General features: G+C 45.3%; 2 protein-coding genes, 11 non-coding genes and 2 pseudogenes across 21 annotated transcripts in view; all 15 read left to right on the top strand.

Annotated features, from left to right (window-relative positions):
* The window catches only part of LOC127944872 (uncharacterized), a 352,827-nt gene that overhangs the window by 266,185 nt on the left and 63,729 nt on the right, over positions 1–22,913 (top strand). For 3 of the 9 annotated variants that reach the window (XM_052541231.1, XM_052541221.1, XM_052541230.1), the window contains exon 2: positions 7,369–8,834. The exons of the other annotated variants lie outside the window; for them this stretch is intronic. In XM_052541231.1, the coding sequence (XP_052397191.1) occupies positions 7,583–8,356 (774 nt within the window). In that variant the 5' untranslated portion in view covers positions 7,369–7,582 and the 3' untranslated portion in view covers positions 8,357–8,834. Of the gene's footprint in view, positions 1–7,368; positions 8,835–22,913 lie in introns of those variants that run through there. 9 annotated transcript variants of the gene reach the window in all.
* Positions 1–22,913, top strand: part of LOC127944298 (uncharacterized) — a 170,237-nt gene that overhangs the window by 117,590 nt on the left and 29,734 nt on the right. Inside the window, exon 2 of the mRNA XM_052540185.1 lies at positions 5,068–5,199. Coding sequence (XP_052396145.1) covers positions 5,078–5,199 — 122 coding nt within the window. The 5' untranslated portion in view covers positions 5,068–5,077. The remainder of the gene's footprint in view (positions 1–5,067; positions 5,200–22,913) is intronic.
* LOC127945452 (U2 spliceosomal RNA) lies at positions 1,382–1,572 on the top strand. The gene has a single exon (XR_008150784.1). It is a non-coding gene; the product is annotated as a U2 spliceosomal RNA (small nuclear RNA).
* LOC127945205 (U1 spliceosomal RNA) lies at positions 1,947–2,110 on the top strand. Its single transcript, XR_008150552.1, has one exon. It is a non-coding gene; the product is annotated as a U1 spliceosomal RNA (small nuclear RNA).
* On the top strand, positions 4,591–4,681 carry LOC127945663 (uncharacterized; annotated as a pseudogene).
* On the top strand, positions 8,833–9,006 carry LOC127945584 (uncharacterized; annotated as a pseudogene).
* Positions 9,381–9,544, top strand: LOC127945204 (U1 spliceosomal RNA). Its single transcript, XR_008150551.1, has one exon. It is a non-coding gene; the product is annotated as a U1 spliceosomal RNA (small nuclear RNA).
* LOC127945451 (U2 spliceosomal RNA) lies at positions 12,025–12,215 on the top strand. Its single transcript, XR_008150783.1, has one exon. It is a non-coding gene; the product is annotated as a U2 spliceosomal RNA (small nuclear RNA).
* LOC127945203 (U1 spliceosomal RNA) lies at positions 12,590–12,753 on the top strand. The gene has a single exon (XR_008150550.1). It is a non-coding gene; the product is annotated as a U1 spliceosomal RNA (small nuclear RNA).
* On the top strand, positions 15,241–15,432 carry LOC127945554 (U2 spliceosomal RNA). Its single transcript, XR_008150883.1, has one exon. It is a non-coding gene; the product is annotated as a U2 spliceosomal RNA (small nuclear RNA).
* LOC127945695 (U1 spliceosomal RNA) lies at positions 15,807–15,970 on the top strand. The gene has a single exon (XR_008150945.1). It is a non-coding gene; the product is annotated as a U1 spliceosomal RNA (small nuclear RNA).
* Positions 18,451–18,641, top strand: LOC127945450 (U2 spliceosomal RNA). The gene has a single exon (XR_008150782.1). It is a non-coding gene; the product is annotated as a U2 spliceosomal RNA (small nuclear RNA).
* On the top strand, positions 19,016–19,179 carry LOC127945687 (U1 spliceosomal RNA). The gene has a single exon (XR_008150938.1). It is a non-coding gene; the product is annotated as a U1 spliceosomal RNA (small nuclear RNA).
* LOC127945449 (U2 spliceosomal RNA) lies at positions 21,075–21,265 on the top strand. The gene has a single exon (XR_008150781.1). It is a non-coding gene; the product is annotated as a U2 spliceosomal RNA (small nuclear RNA).
* Positions 21,640–21,803, top strand: LOC127945676 (U1 spliceosomal RNA). The gene has a single exon (XR_008150937.1). It is a non-coding gene; the product is annotated as a U1 spliceosomal RNA (small nuclear RNA).

The following is a 22,913-nucleotide window of genomic DNA, read 5'->3' as shown; positions in this document are numbered from 1 at the left end:
TTCTGTGCTGATTTGGGTGGGACTGGGCCAAATACCTGGCGCCAGGTTGCAAAAGAAGGTTTTCGACAAAATACCCGAAAATTTCGTCAGAGCGACGGGCCAATCTGAGACCTGCGTCTCGTTCGGCTCGAGCCAAGGATTCCGGTGACATAAGGCACGTGGCTCTGCGACCAACCGTTTGGGAGTTACGAGCCATGCCGTACTTTCCGTCAGGCCGATCGGGACGAGGCCCGGTGACGTTGTAGACAGGGGAGGGTACTACCCAGATAGCACACTTACGTCTGCAAGATGTCTGTTAAAGAAATGTTGATCTGGAAAGCATCTGCCATCTACAAACGTCTGACATACGCCTTTCAGATGTCAGTTTTATATACCTTCTAAATCATAAACATCTAAAAGACATCTAATTGACATCTATCTGACATCTAAAAGGCAGTGTTGGGGAGTAACTAGTTACATGTAACAGCATTACGTAATTTAATTACAAAATGAATGTAACTGTAATTAGTTACAGTTACGAAGAAAAAATTAGTAATTAAATTAAAGTTACTTATGAAATTTTTAACGATTACAAAGGCAATTACATTTGAATATTTACACACATCCACATACAGATTTCACTGATTTCTTTCCCAAATTGCACTGACTGTTCTGAGACATACGCCCTAATAATTTCCAGAATTTTAACAGAATTTTTTGTTTTTCCCAGTCCGCCCTTCCTGTAAATTAATGGCAAAAACATGCAGTTTCATTTAATACAAATAGGCCTACTGAAGCTTGCAGTGTTGTCAGCCTCTGCCGCCTCAATATAGGAGTACATGAGCACATAAACATCATTTCTAGAACTGCTCTGTGTCACGTCATGCATTTTACCTATCATATCATATACAAAGAGACAGCAGTTTAAAAAAACACCAATGTTTCAGGAGTTTATTATACAGGAATGACACATGCTTATTAGATAACTGTATTTGAGTTGATGTATATGTTTTTATTTATTATTATTTCATTTTCACAAATTTAGAAAAGTAATCTAAAAGTACTCAAAAGTAATTAGTTACATTACTTTAATAAAGTAATTGAAAAAGTTATACTACTATAACATTTTAAACAGGGTAACTTGTAATCTGTAACCTATTACATTTCCAAAGTAACCTTCCAAACACTGCTAAAAGGAGACGTCCAATAGACGTATTGCAGATGAGCAAACAGCCTTAAAACTACATCTTGCAGATGTAAATTCATATGTCAAATAGACGTCTCCTAGATGTATGTGTGCTATCAGGGTACCATCCCCCAGCGTTTTTAGGTCTCCCAAAACTTACCAAAGCCGAGATGGGCATCGCCGTGTCCGGCTTCCTCCCTGCTGCGTCTTAGCAGCATCGCTTCTCGGCCTTTTGGCTAAGATCAAGTGTAGTATCTGTTCTTATCAGTTTAATATCTGATACGTCCCCCATCCGGGGACTACATATTAAATGGATTTTTAGATCACGGAGCTGGAGCCGGGGCTTGCTCCGTCCACTCCATGCATCGGCCTGGTATTGCAGTGTCTCCAGGAACGGTGTGCTTTCCCTTTTTGGGGATTGCCATTTATTGTGTCGAATAGCAGAACAAGGAATGAGAGCTGCCATTGCAGATGCTGTGGTTTATTGCAAACTTTTTTCCTGATGTGTCCACCTGGGGTCTTGGACTCTTCCACTAACGATGCACCCACCTGAGGTCTTGAAGTCTTTCACAGACGAGGTGACGCATCGAATCAGGTGTGTTTGTTTAAAGAGAGTCATCTAAAACTGGCGTTGGGAAGCACCGGCCCATGAGCTTGGCAGTTTCCAGGCCAGTAACGGAAGGCACCCGTCCTTCCTTTCCCGGAGGGGGGGCGGAGGGCTAACCGTTGGTGAGGATGGTAGAGATGCAAATCAGACCTCTGGCTGACCGCCTGGGCCTTCATACTTACCTGGCAGGGGAGACACCATGATCAAGAAGGCGGTTCACCCAGGGCGAGGCTTGTCCATTGCACTCCGGCCATGCTGACCCCTGCGAATTCCCCAAATGCGGGAATCTCGACTGCATAATTTATGGTAGTGGGGGACTGCGTTCGCGCTCTCCCCTGAAATTGTTGGTGAAACAAAGCAGAAGAGGTTTTTACAGTTTTTTATTTATTTTCCTTTCAGAATGGGGAGTTCTGTCACATGCGAGATATGTGTTGTGCGCCTGTGAAACAAAGTCACTTGCGCTCTTGAAAAATCGGACCCTGGTGGGTAGTTTAGTTCGAACATAGCGCAGACCTTACTTTGAAAGTAGATTGGACTGACTGCAGCCTAGCTGTAACTGTCTCCATGTTGTTTGGTTGTCCTTTTTTTCGATTCGTATTAATTTTGTTGTCGCTTACAGCGACACCTAGTGGCCTGTCGCCGCGCCCTTTTTCACCTGGCCTCGGACTGAGCCCCTGCACAGGTGTGCCGATTTGGGTGAAGGGATCTCACTCCTTCCTGGAGTTATAGCCATTCGAGCCACCTCGGACACGCCACCTTAGCACGCTTTGAGGTCCCCTCGCCAAGGTGAATGGAAATTTCCTATTTTTTTGGATGATTATTGACAGTCAGACTCCAGAGAAGCTTTCTGTGCTGATTTGGGTGGGACTGGGCCAAATACCTGGCGCCAGGTTGCAAAAGAAGGTTTTCGACAAAATCCAAAATACCCGAAAATTTCGTCAGAGCGACGGGCCAATCTGAGACCTGCGTCTCGTTCGGCTCGAGCCAAGGATTCCGGTGACATAAGGCACGTGGCTCTGCGACCAACCGTTTGGGAGTTACGAGCCATGCCGTACTTTCCGTCGCTGCAGTTCCACCGTCAGGCCGATCGGGACAAGGCCCGGTGACGTTGCAGACAGGGGAGGGTACTACCATCCCGCAGTGTTGCAGGTGTTTTCATCTTTGTTTGATTGTCCATTTACATTACATTTTCCCTATTTTTCAGCTTACGGCGCCACCTAGTGGCCTGTCGCCGCGTCCCTTTTCACCTGGCCTCGGACTGAGCCCCTGCACAGGTGTGCCGATTTGGGTGAAGGGATCTCACTCCTTCCTGGAGTTATAGCCATTCGAGCCACCTCGGACACGCCACCTTAGCACGTTTTGAGGTCCCCTCGCCAAGGTGAATGGAAATTTCCTCTATTTTTGGATGATTATTGACACTCAGACTCCAGAGAAGCTTTCTGTGCTGATTTGGGTGGGACTGGGCCAAATACCTGGCGCCAGGTTGCAAAAGAAGGTTTTCGACAAAATACCCGAAAATTTCGTCAGAGCGACGGGCCAATCTGAGACCTGCGTCTCGTTCGGCTCGAGCCAAGGATTCCGGTGACATAAGGCACGTGGCTCTGCGACCAACCGTTTGGGAGTTACGAGCCATGCCGTACTTTCCGTCAGGCCGATCGGGACGAGGCCCGGTGACGTTGTAGACAGGGGAGGGTACTACCCAGATAGCACACTTACGTCTGCAAGATGTCTGTTAAAGAAATGTTGATCTGGAAAGCATCTGCCATCTACAAACGTCTGACATACGCCTTTCAGATGTCAGTTTTATATACCTTCTAAATCATAAACATCTAAAAGACATCTAATTGACATCTATCTGACATCTAAAAGGCAGTGTTGGGGAGTAACTAGTTACATGTAACAGCATTACGTAATTTAATTACAAAATGAATGTAACTGTAATTAGTTACAGTTACGAAGAAAAAATTAGTAATTAAATTAAAGTTACTTATGAAATTTTTAACGATTACAAAGGCAATTACATTTGAATATTTACACACATCCACATACAGATTTCACTGATTTCTTTCCCAAATTGCACTGACTGTTCTGAGACATACGCCCTAATAATTTCCAGAATTTTAACAGAATTTTTTGTTTTTCCCAGTCCGCCCTTCCTGTAAATTAATGGCAAAAACATGCAGTTTCATTTAATACAAATAGGCCTACTGAAGCTTGCAGTGTTGTCAGCCTCTGCCGCCTCAATATAGGAGTACATGAGCACATAAACATCATTTCTAGAACTGCTCTGTGTCACGTCATGCATTTTACCTATCATATCATATACAAAGAGACAGCAGTTTAAAAAAACACCAATGTTTCAGGAGTTTATTATACAGGAATGACACATGCTTATTAGATAACTGTATTTGAGTTGATGTATATGTTTTTATTTATTATTATTTCATTTTCACAAATTTAGAAAAGTAATCTAAAAGTACTCAAAAGTAATTAGTTACATTACTTTAATAAAGTAATTGAAAAAGTTATACTACTATAACATTTTAAACAGGGTAACTTGTAATCTGTAACCTATTACATTTCCAAAGTAACCTTCCAAACACTGCTAAAAGGAGACGTCCAATAGACGTATTGCAGATGAGCAAACAGCCTTAAAACTACATCTTGCAGATGTAAATTCATATGTCAAATAGACGTCTCCTAGATGTATGTGTGCTATCAGGGTACCATCCCCCAGCGTTTTTAGGTCTCCCAAAACTTACCAAAGCCGAGATGGGCATCGCCGTGTCCGGCTTCCTCCCTGCTGCGTCTTAGCAGCATCGCTTCTCGGCCTTTTGGCTAAGATCAAGTGTAGTATCTGTTCTTATCAGTCAGCTCGATAGTTCCGATTCGGTAGATCTGGAGCGCATGTGGCCCCTAGAGTCCCCAAATGAGGTTTCCTTTTTGCACATTAAGCTAACAGCATCATCGCCAAAGGAGCCACAAGAGGTTCCCTCTGTGGCCTCTGAAGCGACAGGCATTTGCCCTCCAGACCTCAGCTCATCTGGGGAAAAGGAAAGACAAATGCTACAAGATGTAACATGATTTTAATCATATTTTTGTAGTCTTTTTCTTGTCTTCTGTTTTAAATGCCTCATACCTTTTTAACCCTACTGCTCATGGCCCTCACCATCTCTACTATCAATGTCAGAAGTGTGAGGTCCACCATTAGAGCACAGAGTATTTTGTCCTTTTTAAAATCTTTTAAGTCAGATTTGTTTTTATTACAAGAGTGTTCTCTGCCCTTTTTAACTAGGTACACAAAAATGGAAGAGCTATGGTCCGCAGGAGCCTCCATATGGAGCGGATCAAATTTTAACAAAAACGACGGAGTTGCGGTTTTAATTAATAATCCTAACATCTTGGTGAAGGGCAGCACTGTGGTGAGGCAAGGCCGGGCACTTTTAGTAAATCTGACCTTTTTAGACAGGGATTTTAATGTTCTTAATGTATATGGTTTTACGGAAAAGAACGAAAGATATGAGCTTTTAGAAGACTTGCAACCCCACATGCTAGGTAGGGCTCCCCTAATGGTAGCAGGGGATTTTAATTGTGTTTTATCTAAAACAGACAGGAAAAGGGTAGGGGAGGATTTTAGAGTGGACAAAACGTCGGTTTTATTGCAGGGTTTAGTCAGAGATTTTAATTTAGTCGACTGTTTTAAAATTTTGCATCAAAGAGAGGAGGGCTTCACCTGGTTCAGTGGTGATGGTACCAAAGCCTCTCGAATCGACTACGTGTTTACAAGGGACTGCCCGCCAACCGATGCTACATTAACCCCCCTTTTTTTCTCTGATCACATGATGCTGTCTTGCACCCTTTCACTGCCCATGGGTGTGACGGTAGGGGGAGGGCTGTGGAAGCTGAACTGTTCCCTGTTGGAAGACAAGAATGTAATTTTAGAATATAGGGAACAGTTCAGCCAATGGCAGACCCTCCAAGACTTTTATGATACACGTGCACAGTGGTGGGAGATGGTAAAGGACCGGACGAGACAGTTTTTTAGAGAGATAGGGAAAGAAAAGAAGAGTAGGGAAAAGAAATGCATGTTGGGGTTGCAAAAAAGACTACAAAGGTATTTTAATCTTTTAAATAATGGTTTTGACTTTAACAATGAAATCCAGGATGTAAAAAAGGAAATGTCAGTTTTAGCCAATATAGAAAGTAAAGGGGTCCTTTTAAGAAGCAAAGAGAGAGAAATTGAAGAAGGGGAAAAGTGTACCAGATATTTTTTTAAGAAAATAATAACAAGGGGTGGGGGGTTAACCAGGGTTAAAACAGGGGATAGGGAGGTTAACACAACAAAAGAGATTTTAGAGGATGTGGAAAAATTTTATGGGGCTTTATATAGTTTTAAAAAGGTACACTCAGACACCGTAAAAGAAGTTTTAAATTTTGTTGAGAAAAGGGTCGACTGTCAAAATGAGATTTTAGCCCAAGATTTTAACATTTTAGAAACCCAAAAAGCTCTTGGAGGTTTTAAAAAGGGGAAGTCCCCAGGAGTGGATGGACTTCCCCTGGAGTTTTATCTAACATTTTGGGACATTTTAGGACAAGAGCTTTTGACAGTTTTTAAAGAGTTTGAGACCCTCGACAGACTTCCAGACAGTTTTAGAATAGGGATAGTTTCTTTACTTCACAAAAAAGGTGACCGGACTGACTTAAAAAACTGGAGACCCATAACACTTTTAAATTTCGATTATAAACTTTTTAGCAAAGTTTTAGCAACACGCATGTCAACTGTTTTAGAGGACGTGATTCACCCGGATCAAGCTTGTTCTGTGCCCGGAAGAAAGATAACAGACAACCTAGTGCTGATTAGAGACGCCATCTGTTACGCGAGAGACAGAAATATTCGGCTAGTAGTCCTAAATTTAGATTTTGAAAAAGCATTTGATCGAGTCTCGCACCAGTACCTCTTCCAGGTTCTGGAGAAAATGGGGTTTCCAAAGAGGTTTATAGCCTGGGTGGGACTGCTGTACAAGGGAATAGTCAGCAAAATTCTAATAAATGGGCATCTTTCCAAAGCTGTGAACATACACAGTGGTGTCCGTCAGGGATGTCCTTTATCTCCTCTTCTGTATGTGGCTTGCATCGAGCCACTGGCACAGATCTTGAGAAGGGACAAATGGATCAAAGGACTGGACGTTCCTGGGACGGGGGGACTGACGGCGACCTGTGTTTTATATATGGACGACGTAACTCTTTTAGCCACAGACGTTTTATCAATACGAAGAGCACTGGACTTGACTGACTGGTACGGTCGGGCCTCGGGCGCCAAACTCAATAGAAACAAGTCCGAGGCCCAGCTCTTCGGGCCGTGGGGAGACGTGGACACAGGAGGACTTGATTTGGTTTTTAAAGACAACGATTTTAAGATTTTAGGCGTTAAATTTGATAAAGACGGGGGTGGACGGGAAAACTGGACTGACTTGTTAGGGAAAGTTAGGAAAAGACTGGGGTTTTGGGGACTAAGACAGATGACGATGGAAGGCAAGGTTTTAATTTTTAAATCTGTGATTTTACCTCTGATTTTACTTGTCTGTTCTGTTTTTAGCCCCCCTCGGTGGTTCCTGGGGAAACTGGAGAGGGCGGTGTTTTACTTCCTGTGGGGGTCCAAGTGGGAGCGCCTGAAGAGGGAGACCATCAAGAAAAGGCCGGAGAACGGTGGAAAAGGCCTCCCAGACCCCCACCTGTTTTTAGGCAGCCGCTTCACCGCCCTGCACATTAGTTATGCCACGACCCCATCCAAAGAAAACAAGACGGCTGCAATGGCGCGATTTTGGATGGGGTCTTACCTACGAACACTGAAAATTTTACCAGTGGACTTGAAAACCCCAGTGTCTTTTAACTTGCCCAAAGAGTACAGTTTTATAAAAAAGTTTTTAAAGAAATACCTTTTAGAGAGTGAAGATGTCACCATTTTAACTCAACACAAGTCTCTCATCTCTGTTGTGCAGGACCGGGAACCGGTGAGTCCAGTTCCGGGCCTCACACCAAGTGAGGCCAAACAGGTTTGGCGGAACGCGGCTCACCCCGCTCTCCAGAACAGGCACAAGGACTTATCGTGGATGGTGGCTCATGAGATCCTCCCGGTCAGGGCGGTTATGCACTCCAGAGGCATGGCCAAAAACCCCATCTGCCCGCGGTCCGGCTGCAATTCTCCGGAGACCGTCCACCACCTGCTCTGGGAGTGCAGCACTGCGCGGGACCTGTGGGCCAAGACCGGCCCCCTGTATTTCCCGTGCCTACCAGCGGGTGGGGCCCAGTTCGGGTACCAGCTCGCCATCCTTGGGGTGGGCCGGGGCTTGAAGGACTTGACGGCACAGAAATTTACCTCGCTCTGGCTCACCCTCAACGTCATCAAGGATGCCATCTGGGCCACCAGAAACCTGCTGGTGGGGAAGCGCGTTACGGTAACCCTCCATGCATGCGAGCTAAAGGTAACATCAATGCTGCAGGGGTACCGGACGACGATATTCGGACGGGGGGGCCGGGGTCGCACGGAGAGGGTCCCGGCAGGCACCGACCCTGGCCGCCCGTAGATGCACCCTCACCACTCTGGCTACGGGAACAGCGGGCCAGCGGGCCGGAGGAGAGGGGATCTCCGCTGAGTCCATAAAGTAGCATCTCATGTCCCTGTTCTGGAGAGTGGGGTGATGACCCACTTGATAAGGACTCACCCCCGGTCTTGCACAACAGATGATTTTTAATTGGTGTTTTTTATTGTTTTATTATGAAAGAGGTTTTATTAACATATATACGAGGCTTGTTTGCTTTTTTTAAAATTTGTGTTTTACTTTGGAACTGACCGCACCTTTTAAACACACCTCAATAATGGACTTTTAAAAACAAGCAAAACACTGTGGTTTTAATCAAATGCTTTTTAAAAATGATTGTTTATTTCATTTTACCATGTGTATTTATTATATATTATATTGCTTGTTTTAATGTGTGATTAAAAAGAAAATGTTGTGTGAAAAAGAAAAAATGCAAATGGAAAAATGTAAATGGTGACAATAAAACTTTTTCGAAAGAAAAATCTGTTCTTATCAGTTTAATATCTGATACGTCCCCCATCCGGGGACTACATATTAAATGGATTTTTAGATCACGGAGCTGGAGCCGGGGCTTGCTCCGTCCACTCCATGCATCGGCCTGGTATTGCAGTGTCTCCAGGAACGGTGTGCTTTCCCTTTTTGGGGATTGCCATTTATTGTGTCGAATAGCAGAACAAGGAATGAGAGCTGCCATTGCAGATGCTGTGGTTTATTGCAAACTTTTTTCCTGATGTGTCCACCTGGGGTCTTGGACTCTTCCACTAACGATGCACCCACCTGAGGTCTTGAAGTCTTTCACAGACGAGGTGACGCATCGAATCAGGTGTGTTTGTTTAAAGAGAGTCATCTAAAACTGGCGTTGGGAAGCACCGGCCCATGAGCTTGGCAGTTTCCAGGCCAGTAACGGAAGGCACCCGTCCTTCCTTTCCCGGAGGGGGGGCGGAGGGCTAACCGTTGGTGAGGATGGTAGAGATGCAAATCAGACCTCTGGCTGACCGCCTGGGCCTTCATACTTACCTGGCAGGGGAGACACCATGATCAAGAAGGCGGTTCACCCAGGGCGAGGCTTGTCCATTGCACTCCGGCCATGCTGACCCCTGCGAATTCCCCAAATGCGGGAATCTCGACTGCATAATTTATGGTAGTGGGGGACTGCGTTCGCGCTCTCCCCTGAAATTGTTGGTGAAACAAAGCAGAAGAGGTTTTTACAGTTTTTTATTTATTTTCCTTTCAGAATGGGGAGTTCTGTCACATGCGAGATATGTGTTGTGCGCCTGTGAAACAAAGTCACTTGCGCTCTTGAAAAATCGGACCCTGGTGGGTAGTTTAGTTCGAACATAGCGCAGACCTTACTTTGAAAGTAGATTGGACTGACTGCAGCCTAGCTGTAACTGTCTCCATGTTGTTTGGTTGTCCTTTTTTTCGATTCGTATTAATTTTGTTGTCGCTTACAGCGACACCTAGTGGCCTGTCGCCGCGCCCTTTTTCACCTGGCCTCGGACTGAGCCCCTGCACAGGTGTGCCGATTTGGGTGAAGGGATCTCACTCCTTCCTGGAGTTATAGCCATTCGAGCCACCTCGGACACGCCACCTTAGCACGCTTTGAGGTCCCCTCGCCAAGGTGAATGGAAATTTCCTATTTTTTTGGATGATTATTGACAGTCAGACTCCAGAGAAGCTTTCTGTGCTGATTTGGGTGGGACTGGGCCAAATACCTGGCGCCAGGTTGCAAAAGAAGGTTTTCGACAAAATCCAAAATACCCGAAAATTTCGTCAGAGCGACGGGCCAATCTGAGACCTGCGTCTCGTTCGGCTCGAGCCAAGGATTCCGGTGACATAAGGCACGTGGCTCTGCGACCAACCGTTTGGGAGTTACGAGCCATGCCGTACTTTCCGTCGCTGCAGTTCCACCGTCAGGCCGATCGGGACAAGGCCCGGTGACGTTGCAGACAGGGGAGGGTACTACCATCCCGCAGTGTTGCAGGTGTTTTCATCTTTGTTTGATTGTCCATTTACATTACATTTTCCCTATTTTTCAGCTTACGGCGCCACCTAGTGGCCTGTCGCCGCGTCCCTTTTCACCTGGCCTCGGACTGAGCCCCTGCACAGGTGTGCCGATTTGGGTGAAGGGATCTCACTCCTTCCTGGAGTTATAGCCATTCGAGCCACCTCGGACACGCCACCTTAGCACGTTTTGAGGTCCCCTCGCCAAGGTGAATGGAAATTTCCTCTATTTTTGGATGATTATTGACACTCAGACTCCAGAGAAGCTTTCTGTGCTGATTTGGGTGGGACTGGGCCAAATACCTGGCGCCAGGTTGCAAAAGAAGGTTTTCGACAAAATACCCGAAAATTTCGTCAGAGCGACGGGCCAATCTGAGACCTGCGTCTCGTTCGGCTCGAGCCAAGGATTCCGGTGACATAAGGCACGTGGCTCTGCGACCAACCGTTTGGGAGTTACGAGCCATGCCGTACTTTCCGTCAGGCCGATCGGGACGAGGCCCGGTGACGTTGTAGACAGGGGAGGGTACTACCCAGATAGCACACTTACGTCTGCAAGATGTCTGTTAAAGAAATGTTGATCTGGAAAGCATCTGCCATCTACAAACGTCTGACATACGCCTTTCAGATGTCAGTTTTATATACCTTCTAAATCATAAACATCTAAAAGACATCTAATTGACATCTATCTGACATCTAAAAGGCAGTGTTGGGGAGTAACTAGTTACATGTAACAGCATTACGTAATTTAATTACAAAATGAATGTAACTGTAATTAGTTACAGTTACGAAGAAAAAATTAGTAATTAAATTAAAGTTACTTATGAAATTTTTAACGATTACAAAGGCAATTACATTTGAATATTTACACACATCCACATACAGATTTCACTGATTTCTTTCCCAAATTGCACTGACTGTTCTGAGACATACGCCCTAATAATTTCCAGAATTTTAACAGAATTTTTTGTTTTTCCCAGTCCGCCCTTCCTGTAAATTAATGGCAAAAACATGCAGTTTCATTTAATACAAATAGGCCTACTGAAGCTTGCAGTGTTGTCAGCCTCTGCCGCCTCAATATAGGAGTACATGAGCACATAAACATCATTTCTAGAACTGCTCTGTGTCACGTCATGCATTTTACCTATCATATCATATACAAAGAGACAGCAGTTTAAAAAAACACCAATGTTTCAGGAGTTTATTATACAGGAATGACACATGCTTATTAGATAACTGTATTTGAGTTGATGTATATGTTTTTATTTATTATTATTTCATTTTCACAAATTTAGAAAAGTAATCTAAAAGTACTCAAAAGTAATTAGTTACATTACTTTAATAAAGTAATTGAAAAAGTTATACTACTATAACATTTTAAACAGGGTAACTTGTAATCTGTAACCTATTACATTTCCAAAGTAACCTTCCAAACACTGCTAAAAGGAGACGTCCAATAGACGTATTGCAGATGAGCAAACAGCCTTAAAACTACATCTTGCAGATGTAAATTCATATGTCAAATAGACGTCTCCTAGATGTATGTGTGCTATCAGGGTACCATCCCCCAGCGTTTTTAGGTCTCCCAAAACTTACCAAAGCCGAGATGGGCATCGCCGTGTCCGGCTTCCTCCCTGCTGCGTCTTAGCAGCATCGCTTCTCGGCCTTTTGGCTAAGATCAAGTGTAGTATCTGTTCTTATCAGTTTAATATCTGATACGTCCCCCATCCGGGGACTACATATTAAATGGATTTTTAGATCACGGAGCTGGAGCCGGGGCTTGCTCCGTCCACTCCATGCATCGGCCTGGTATTGCAGTGTCTCCAGGAACGGTGTGCTTTCCCTTTTTGGGGATTGCCATTTATTGTGTCGAATAGCAGAACAAGGAATGAGAGCTGCCATTGCAGATGCTGTGGTTTATTGCAAACTTTTTTCCTGATGTGTCCACCTGGGGTCTTGGACTCTTCCACTAACGATGCACCCACCTGAGGTCTTGAAGTCTTTCACAGACGAGGTGACGCATCGAATCAGGTGTGTTTGTTTAAAGAGAGTCATCTAAAACTGGCGTTGGGAAGCACCGGCCCATGAGCTTGGCAGTTTCCAGGCCAGTAACGGAAGGCACCCGTCCTTCCTTTCCCGGAGGGGGGGCGGAGGGCTAACCGTTGGTGAGGATGGTAGAGATGCAAATCAGACCTCTGGCTGACCGCCTGGGCCTTCATACTTACCTGGCAGGGGAGACACCATGATCAAGAAGGCGGTTCACCCAGGGCGAGGCTTGTCCATTGCACTCCGGCCATGCTGACCCCTGCGAATTCCCCAAATGCGGGAATCTCGACTGCATAATTTATGGTAGTGGGGGACTGCGTTCGCGCTCTCCCCTGAAATTGTTGGTGAAACAAAGCAGAAGAGGTTTTTACAGTTTTTTATTTATTTTCCTTTCAGAATGGGGAGTTCTGTCACATGCGAGATATGTGTTGTGCGCCTGTGAAACAAAGTCACTTGCGCTCTTGAAAAATCGGACCCTGGTGGGTAGTTTAGTTCGAACATAGCGCAGACCTTACTTTGAAAGTAGATTGGACTGACTGCAGCCTAGCTGTAACTGTCTCCATGTTGTTTGGTTGTCCTTTTTTTCGATTCGTATTAATTTTGTTGTCGCTTACAGCGACACCTAGTGGCCTGTCGCCGCGCCCTTTTTCACCTGGCCTCGGACTGAGCCCCTGCACAGGTGTGCCGATTTGGGTGAAGGGATCTCACTCCTTCCTGGAGTTATAGCCATTCGAGCCACCTCGGACACGCCACCTTAGCACGCTTTGAGGTCCCCTCGCCAAGGTGAATGGAAATTTCCTATTTTTTTGGATGATTATTGACAGTCAGACTCCAGAGAAGCTTTCTGTGCTGATTTGGGTGGGACTGGGCCAAATACCTGGCGCCAGGTTGCAAAAGAAGGTTTTCGACAAAATCCAAAATACCCGAAAATTTCGTCAGAGCGACGGGCCAATCTGAGACCTGCGTCTCGTTCGGCTCGAGCCAAGGATTCCGGTGACATAAGGCACGTGGCTCTGCGACCAACCGTTTGGGAGTTACGAGCCATGCCGTACTTTCCGTCGCTGCAGTTCCACCGTCAGGCCGATCGGGACAAGGCCCGGTGACGTTGCAGACAGGGGAGGGTACTACCATCCCGCAGTGTTGCAGGTGTTTTCATCTTTGTTTGATTGTCCATTTACATTACATTTTCCCTATTTTTCAGCTTACGGCGCCACCTAGTGGCCTGTCGCCGCGTCCCTTTTCACCTGGCCTCGGACTGAGCCCCTGCACAGGTGTGCCGATTTGGGTGAAGGGATCTCACTCCTTCCTGGAGTTATAGCCATTCGAGCCACCTCGGACAGGCCACCTTAGCACGTTTTGAGGTCCCCTCGCCAAGGTGAATGGAAATTTCCTCTATTTTTGGATGATTATTGACACTCAGACTCCAGAGAAGCTTTCTGTGCTGATTTGGGTGGGACTGGGCCAAATACCTGGCGCCAGGTTGCAAAAGAAGGTTTTCGACAAAATCCAAAATACCCGAAAATTTCGTCAGAGCGACGGGCCAATCTGAGACCTGCGTCTCGTTCGGCTCGAGCCAAGGATTCCGGTGACATAAGGCACGTGGCTCTGCGACCAACCGTTTGGGAGTTACGAGCCATGCCGTACTTTCCGTCAGGCCGATCGGGACGAGGCCCGGTGACGTTGTAGACAGGGGAGGGTACTACCCAGATAGCACACTTACGTCTGCAAGATGTCTGTTAAAGAAATGTTGATCTGGAAAGCATCTGCCATCTACAAACGTCTGACATACGCCTTTCAGATGTCAGTTTTATATACCTTCTAAATCATAAACATCTAAAAGACATCTAATTGACATCTATCTGACATCTAAAAGGCAGTGTTGGGGAGTAACTAGTTACATGTAACAGCATTACGTAATTCAATTACAAAATGAATGTAACTGTAATTAGTTACAGTTACGAAGAAAAAATTAGTAATTAAATTAAAGTTACTTATGAAATTTTTAACGATTACAAAGGCAATTACATTTGAATATTTACACACATCCACATACAGATTTCACTGATTTCTTTCCCAAATTGCACTGACTGTTCTGAGACATACGCCCTAATAATTTCCAGAATTTTAACAGAATTTTTTGTTTTTCCCAGTCCGCCCTTCCTGTAAATTAATGGCAAAAACATGCAGTTTCATTTAATACAAATAGGCCTACTGAAGCTTGCAGTGTTGTCAGCCTCTGCCGCCTCAATATAGGAGTACATGAGCACATAAACATCATTTCTAGAACTGCTCTGTGTCACGTCATGCATTTTACCTATCATATCATATACAAAGAGACAGCAGTTTAAAAAAACACCAATGTTTCAGGAGTTTATTATACAGGAATGACACATGCTTATTAGATAACTGTATTTGAGTTGATGTATATGTTTTTATTTATTATTATTTCATTTTCACAAATTTAGAAAAGTAATCTAAAAGTACTCAAAAGTAATTAGTTACATTACTTTAATAAAGTAATTGAAAAAGTTATACTACTATAACATTTTAAACAGGGTAACTTGTAATCTGTAACCTATTACATTTCCAAAGTAACCTTCCAAACACTGCTAAAAGGAGACGTCCAATAGACGTATTGCAGATGAGCAAACAGCCTTAAAACTACATCTTGCAGATGTAAATTCATATGTCAAATAGACGTCTCCTAGATGTATGTGTGCTATCAGGGTACCATCCCCCAGCGTTTTTAGGTCTCCCAAAACTTACCAAAGCCGAGATGGGCATCGCCGTGTCCGGCTTCCTCCCTGCTGCGTCTTAGCAGCATCGCTTCTCGGCCTTTTGGCTAAGATCAAGTGTAGTATCTGTTCTTATCAGTTTAATATCTGATACGTCCCCCATCCGGGGACTACATATTAAATGGATTTTTAGATCACGGAGCTGGAGCCGGGGGCTTGCTCCGTCCACTCCATGCATCGGCCTGGTATTGCAGTGTCTCCAGGAACGGTGTGCTTTCCCTTTTTGGGGATTGCCATTTATTGTGTCGAATAGCAGAACAAGGAATGAGAGCTGCCATTGCAGATGCTGTGGTTTATTGCAAACTTTTTTCCTGATGTGTCCACCTGGGGTCTTGGACTCTTCCACTAACGATGCACCCACCTGAGGTCTTGAAGTCTTTCACAGACGAGGTGACGCATCGAATCAGGTGTGTTTGTTTAAAGAGAGTCATCTAAAACTGGCGTTGGGAAGCACCGGCCCATGAGCTTGGCAGTTTCCAGGCCAGTAACGGAAGGCACCCGTCCTTCCTTTCCCGGAGGGGGGGCGGAGGGCTAACCGTTGGTGAGGATGGTAGAGATGCAAATCAGACCTCTGGCTGACCGCCTGGGCCTTCATACTTACCTGGCAGGGGAGACACCATGATCAAGAAGGCGGTTCACCCAGGGCGAGGCTTGTCCATTGCACTCCGGCCATGCTGACCCCTGCGAATTCCCCAAATGCGGGAATCTCGACTGCATAATTTATGGTAGTGGGGGACTGCGTTCGCGCTCTCCCCTGAAATTGTTGGTGAAACAAAGCAGAAGAGGTTTTTACAGTTTTTTATTTATTTTCCTTTCAGAATGGGGAGTTCTGTCACATGCGAGATATGTGTTGTGCGCCTGTGAAACAAAGTCACTTGCGCTCTTGAAAAATCGGACCCTGGTGGGTAGTTTAGTTCGAACATAGCGCAGACCTTACTTTGAAAGTAGATTGGACTGACTGCAGCCTAGCTGTAACTGTCTCCATGTTGTTTGGTTGTCCTTTTTTTCGATTCGTATTAATTTTGTTGTCGCTTACAGCGACACCTAGTGGCCTGTCGCCGCGCCCTTTTTCACCTGGCCTCGGACTGAGCCCCTGCACAGGTGTGCCGATTTGGGTGAAGGGATCTCACTCCTTCCTGGAGTTATAGCCATTCGAGCCACCTCGGACACGCCACCTTAGCACGCTTTGAGGTCCCCTCGCCAAGGTGAATGGAAATTTCCTATTTTTTTGGATGATTATTGACAGTCAGACTCCAGAGAAGCTTTCTGTGCTGATTTGGGTGGGACTGGGCCAAATACCTGGCGCCAGGTTGCAAAAGAAGGTTTTCGACAAAATCCAAAATACCCGAAAATTTCGTCAGAGCGACGGGCCAATCTGAGACCTGCGTCTCGTTCGGCTCGAGCCAAGGATTCCGGTGACATAAGGCACGTGGCTCTGCGACCAACCGTTTGGGAGTTACGAGCCATGCCGTACTTTCCGTCGCTGCAGTTCCACCGTCAGGCCGATCGGGACAAGGCCCGGTGACGTTGCAGACAGGGGAGGGTACTACCATCCCGCAGTGTTGCAGGTGTTTTCATCTTTGTTTGATTGTCCATTTACATTACATTTTCCCTATTTTTCAGCTTACGGCGCCACCTAGTGGCCTGTCGCCGCGTCCCTTTTCACCTGGCCTCGGACTGAGCCCCTGCACAGGTGTGCCGATTTGGGTGAAGGGATCTCACTCCTTCCTGGAGTTATAGCCATTCGAGCCACCTCGGACACGCCACCTTAGCACGTTTTGAGGTCCCCTCGCCAAGGTGAATGGAAATTTCCTCTATTTTTGGATGATTATTGACACTCAGACTCCAGAGAAGCTTTCTGTGCTGATTTGGGTGGGACTGGGCCAAATACCTGGCGCCAGGTTGCAAAAGAAGGTTTTCGACAAAATACCCGAAAATTTCGTCAGAGCGACGGGCCAATCTGAGACCTGCGTCTCGTTCGGCTCGAGCCAAGGATTCCGGTGACATAAGGCACGTGGCTCTGCGACCAACCGTTTGGGAGTTACGAGCCATGCCGTACTTTCCGTCAGGCCGATCGGGACGAGGCCCGGTGACGTTGTAGACAGGGGAGGGTACTACCCAGATAGCACACTTACGTCTGCAAGATGTCTGTTAAAGAAATGTTGATCTGGAAAGCATCTGCCATCTACAAACGTCTGACATACGCCTTTCAGATGTCAGTTTTATATACCTTCTAAATCATAAACATCTAAAAGACATCTAATTGACATCTATCTGACATCTAAAAGGCAGTGTTGGGGAGTAACTAGTTACATGTAACAGCATTACGTAATTTAATTACAAAATGAATGTAACTGTAATTAGTTACAGTTACGAAGAAAAAATTAGTAATTAAATTAAAGTTACTTATGAAATTTTTAACGATTACAAAGGCAATTACATTTGAATATTTACACACATCCACATACAGATTTCACTGATTTCTTTCCCAAATTGCACTGACTGTTCTGAGACATACGCCCTAATAATTTCCAGAATTTTAACAGAATTTTTTGTTTTTCCCAGTCCGCCCTTCCTGTAAATTAATGGCAAAAACATGCAGTTTCATTTAATACAAATAGGCCTACTGAAGCTTGCAGTGTTGTCAGCCTCTGCCGCCTCAATATAGGAGTACATGAGCACATAAACATCATTTCTAGAACTGCTCTGTGTCACGTCATGCATTTTACCTATCATATCATATACAAAGAGACAGCAGTTTAAAAAAACACCAATGTTTCAGGAGTTTATTATACAGGAATGACACATGCTTATTAGATAACTGTATTTGAGTTGATGTATATGTTTTTATTTATTATTATTTCATTTTCACAAATTTAGAAAAGTAATCTAAAAGTACTCAAAAGTAATTAGTTACATTACTTTAATAAAGTAATTGAAAAAGTTATACTACTATAACATTTTAAACAGGGTAACTTGTAATCTGTAACCTATTACATTTCCAAAGTAACCTTCCAAACACTGCTAAAAGGAGACGTCCAATAGACGTATTGCAGATGAGCAAACAGCCTTAAAACTACATCTTGCAGATGTAAATTCATATGTCAAATAGACGTCTCCTAGATGTATGTGTGCTATCAGGGTACCATCCCCCAGCGTTTTTAGGTCTCCCAAAACTTACCAAAGCCGAGATGGGCATCGCCGTGTCCGGCTTCCTCCCTGCTGCGTCTTAGCAGCATCGCTTCTCGGCCTTTTGGCTAAGATCAAGTGTAGTATCTGTTCTTATCAGTTTAATATCTGATACGTCCCCCATCCGGGGACTACATATTAAATGGATTTTTAGATCACGGAGCTGGAGCCGGGGCTTGCTCCGTCCACTCCATGCATCGGCCTGGTATTGCAGTGTCTCCAGGAACGGTGTGCTTTCCCTTTTTGGGGATTGCCATTTATTGTGTCGAATAGCAGAACAAGGAATGAGAGCTGCCATTGCAGATGCTGTGGTTTATTGCAAACTTTTTTCCTGATGTGTCCACCTGGGGTCTTGGACTCTTCCACTAACGATGCACCCACCTGAGGTCTTGAAGTCTTTCACAGACGAGGTGACGCATCGAATCAGGTGTGTTTGTTTAAAGAGAGTCATCTAAAACTGGCGTTGGGAAGCACCGGCCCATGAGCTTGGCAGTTTCCAGGCCAGTAACGGAAGGCACCCGTCCTTCCTTTCCCGGAGGGGGGGCGGAGGGCTAACCGTTGGTGAGGATGGTAGAGATGCAAATCAGACCTCTGGCTGACCGCCTGGGCCTTCATACTTACCTGGCAGGGGAGACACCATGATCAAGAAGGCGGTTCACCCAGGGCGAGGCTTGTCCATTGCACTCCGGCCATGCTGACCCCTGCGAATTCCCCAAATGCGGGAATCTCGACTGCATAATTTATGGTAGTGGGGGACTGCGTTCGCGCTCTCCCCTGAAATTGTTGGTGAAACAAAGCAGAAGAGGTTTTTACAGTTTTTTATTTATTTTCCTTTCAGAATGGGGAGTTCTGTCACATGCGAGATATGTGTTGTGCGCCTGTGAAACAAAGTCACTTGCGCTCTTGAAAAATCGGACCCTGGTGGGTAGTTTAGTTCGAACATAGCGCAGACCTTACTTTGAAAGTAGATTGGACTGACTGCAGCCTAGCTGTAACTGTCTCCATGTTGTTTGGTTGTCCTTTTTTTCGATTCGTATTAATTTTGTTGTCGCTTACAGCGACACCTAGTGGCCTGTCGCCGTGCCCTTTTTCACCTGGCCTCGGACTGAGCCCCTGCACAGGTGTGCCGATTTGGGTGAAGGGATCTCACTCCTTCCTGGAGTTATAGCCATTCGAGCCACCTCGGACAGGCCACCTTAGCACGTTTTGAGGTCCCCTCGCCAAGGTGAATGGAAATTTCCTCTATTTTTGGATGATTATTGACACTCAGACTCCAGAGAAGCTTTCTGTGCTGATTTGGGTGGGACTGGGCCAAATACCTGGCGCCAGGTTGCAAAAGAAGGTTTTCGACAAAATCCAAAATACCCGAAAATTTCGTCAGAGCGACGGGCCAATCTGAGACCTGCGTCTCGTTCGGCTCGAGCCAAGGATTCCGGTGACATAAGGCACGTGGCTCTGCGACCAACCGTTTGGGAGTTACGAGCCATGCCGTACTTTCCGTCAGGCCGATCGGGACGAGGCCCGGTGACGTTGTAGACAGGGGAGGGTACTACCCAGATAGCACACTTACGTCTGCAAGATGTCTGTTAAAGAAATGTTGATCTGGAAAGCATCTGCCATCTACAAACGTCTGACATACGCCTTTCAGATGTCAGTTTTATATACCTTCTAAATCATAAACATCTAAAAGACATCTAATTGACATCTATCTGACATCTAAAAGGCAGTGTTGGGGAGTAACTAGTTACATGTAACAGCATTACGTAATTTAATTACAAAATGAATGTAACTGTAATTAGTTACAGTTACGAAGAAAAAATTAGTAATTAAATTAAAGTTACTTATGAAATTTTTAACGATTACAAAGGCAATTACATTTGAATATTTACACACATCCACATACAGATTTCACTGATTTCTTTCCCAAATTGCACTGACTGTTCTGAGACATACGCCCTAATAATTTCCAGAATTTTAACAGAATTTTTTGTTTTTCCCAGTCCGCCCTTCCTGTAAATTAATGGCAAAAACATGCAGTTTCATTTAATACAAATAGGCCTACTGAAGCTTGCAGTGTTGTCAGCCTCTGCCGCCTCAATATAGGAGTACATGAGCACATAAACATCATTTCTAGAACTGCTCTGTGTCACGTCATGCATTTTACCTATCATATCATATACAAAGAGACAGCAGTTTAAAAAAACACCAATGTTTCAGGAGTTTATTATACAGGAATGACACATGCTTATTAGATAACTGTATTTGAGTTGATGTATATGTTTTTATTTATTATTATTTCATTTTCACAAATTTAGAAAAGTAATCTAAAAGTACTCAAAAGTAATTAGTTACATTACTTTAATAAAGTAATTGAAAAAGTTATACTACTATAACATTTTAAACAGGGTAACTTGTAATCTGTAACCTATTACATTTCCAAAGTAACCTTCCAAACACTGCTAAAAGGAGACGTCCAATAGACGTATTGCAGATGAGCAAACAGCCTTAAAACTACATCTTGCAGATGTAAATTCATATGTCAAATAGACGTCTCCTAGATGTATGTGTGCTATCAGGGTACCATCCCCCAGCGTTTTTAGGTCTCCCAAAACTTACCAAAGCCGAGATGGGCATCGCCGTGTCCGGCTTCCTCCCTGCTGCGTCTTAGCAGCATCGCTTCTCGGCCTTTTGGCTAAGATCAAGTGTAGTATCTGTTCTTATCAGTTTAATATCTGATACGTCCCCCATCCGGGGACTACATATTAAATGGATTTTTAGATCACGGAGCTGGAGCCGGGGCTTGCTCCGTCCACTCCATGCATCGGCCTGGTATTGCAGTGTCTCCAGGAACGGTGTGCTTTCCCTTTTTGGGGATTGCCATTTATTGTGTCGAATAGCAGAACAAGGAATGAGAGCTGCCATTGCAGATGCTGTGGTTTATTGCAAACTTTTTTCCTGATGTGTCCACCTGGGGTCTTGGACTCTTCCACTAACGATGCACCCACCTGAGGTCTTGAAGTCTTTCACAGACGAGGTGACGCATCGAATCAGGTGTGTTTGTTTAAAGAGAGTCATCTAAAACTGGCGTTGGGAAGCACCGGCCCATGAGCTTGGCAGTTTCCAGGCCAGTAACGGAAGGCACCCGTCCTTCCTTTCCCGGAGGGGGGGCGGAGGGCTAACCGTTGGTGAGGATGGTAGAGATGCAAATCAGACCTCTGGCTGACCGCCTGGGCCTTCATACTTACCTGGCAGGGGAGACACCATGATCAAGAAGGCGGTTCACCCAGGGCGAGGCTTGTCCATTGCACTCCGGCCATGCTGACCCCTGCGAATTCCCCAAATGCGGGAATCTCGACTGCATAATTTATGGTAGTGGGGGACTGCGTTCGCGCTCTCCCCTGAAATTGTTGGTGAAACAAAGCAGAAGAGGTTTTTACAGTTTTTTATTTATTTTCCTTTCAGAATGGGGAGTTCTGTCACATGCGAGATATGTGTTGTGCGCCTGTGAAACAAAGTCACTTGCGCTCTTGAAAAATCGGACCCTGGTGGGTAGTTTAGTTCGAACATAGCGCAGACCTTACTTTGAAAGTAGATTGGACTGACTGCAGCCTAGCTGTAACTGTCTCCATGTTGTTTGGTTGTCCTTTTTTTCGATTCGTATTAATTTTGTTGTCGCTTACAGCGACACCTAGTGGCCTGTCGCCGCGCCCTTTTTCACCTGGCCTCGGACTGAGCCCCTGCACAGGTGTGCCGATTTGGGTGAAGGGATCTCACTCCTTCCTGGAGTTATAGCCATTCGAGCCACCTCGGACACGCCACCTTAGCACGCTTTGAGGTCCCCTCGCCAAGGTGAATGGAAATTTCCTATTTTTTTGGATGATTATTGACAGTCAGACTCCAGAGAAGCTTTCTGTGCTGATTTGGGTGGGACTGGGCCAAATACCTGGCGCCAGGTTGCAAAAGAAGGTTTTCGACAAAATCCAAAATACCCGAAAATTTCGTCAGAGCGACGGGCCAATCTGAGACCTGCGTCTCGTTCGGCTCGAGCCAAGGATTCCGGTGACATAAGGCACGTGGCTCTGCGACCAACCGTTTGGGAGTTACGAGCCATGCCGTACTTTCCGTCGCTGCAGTTCCACCGTCAGGCCGATCGGGACAAGGCCCGGTGACGTTGCAGACAGGGGAGGGTACTACCATCCCGCAGTGTTGCAGGTGTTTTCATCTTTGTTTGATTGTCCATTTACATTACATTTTCCCTATTTTTCAGCTTACGGCGCCACCTAGTGGCCTGTCGCCGCGTCCCTTTTCACCTGGCCTCGGACTGAGCCCCTGCACAGGTGTGCCGATTTGGGTGAAGGGATCTCACTCCTTCCTGGAGTTATAGCCATTCGAGCCACCTCGGACACGCCACCTTAGCACGTTTTGAGGTCCCCTCGCCAAGGTGAATGGAAATTTCCTCTATTTTTGGATGATTATTGACACTCAGACTCCAGAGAAGCTTTCTGTGCTGA

Source organism: Carassius gibelio, chromosome A23 (genome assembly GCF_023724105.1).
Source record: "Carassius gibelio isolate Cgi1373 ecotype wild population from Czech Republic chromosome A23, carGib1.2-hapl.c, whole genome shotgun sequence".
NCBI classification, from domain to species: Eukaryota; Metazoa; Chordata; class Actinopteri; order Cypriniformes; family Cyprinidae; genus Carassius; species Carassius gibelio.
The sequence above is the reverse complement of the archived record's forward strand: the minus strand, read 5'-3'. Positions and strand labels throughout refer to the sequence as shown.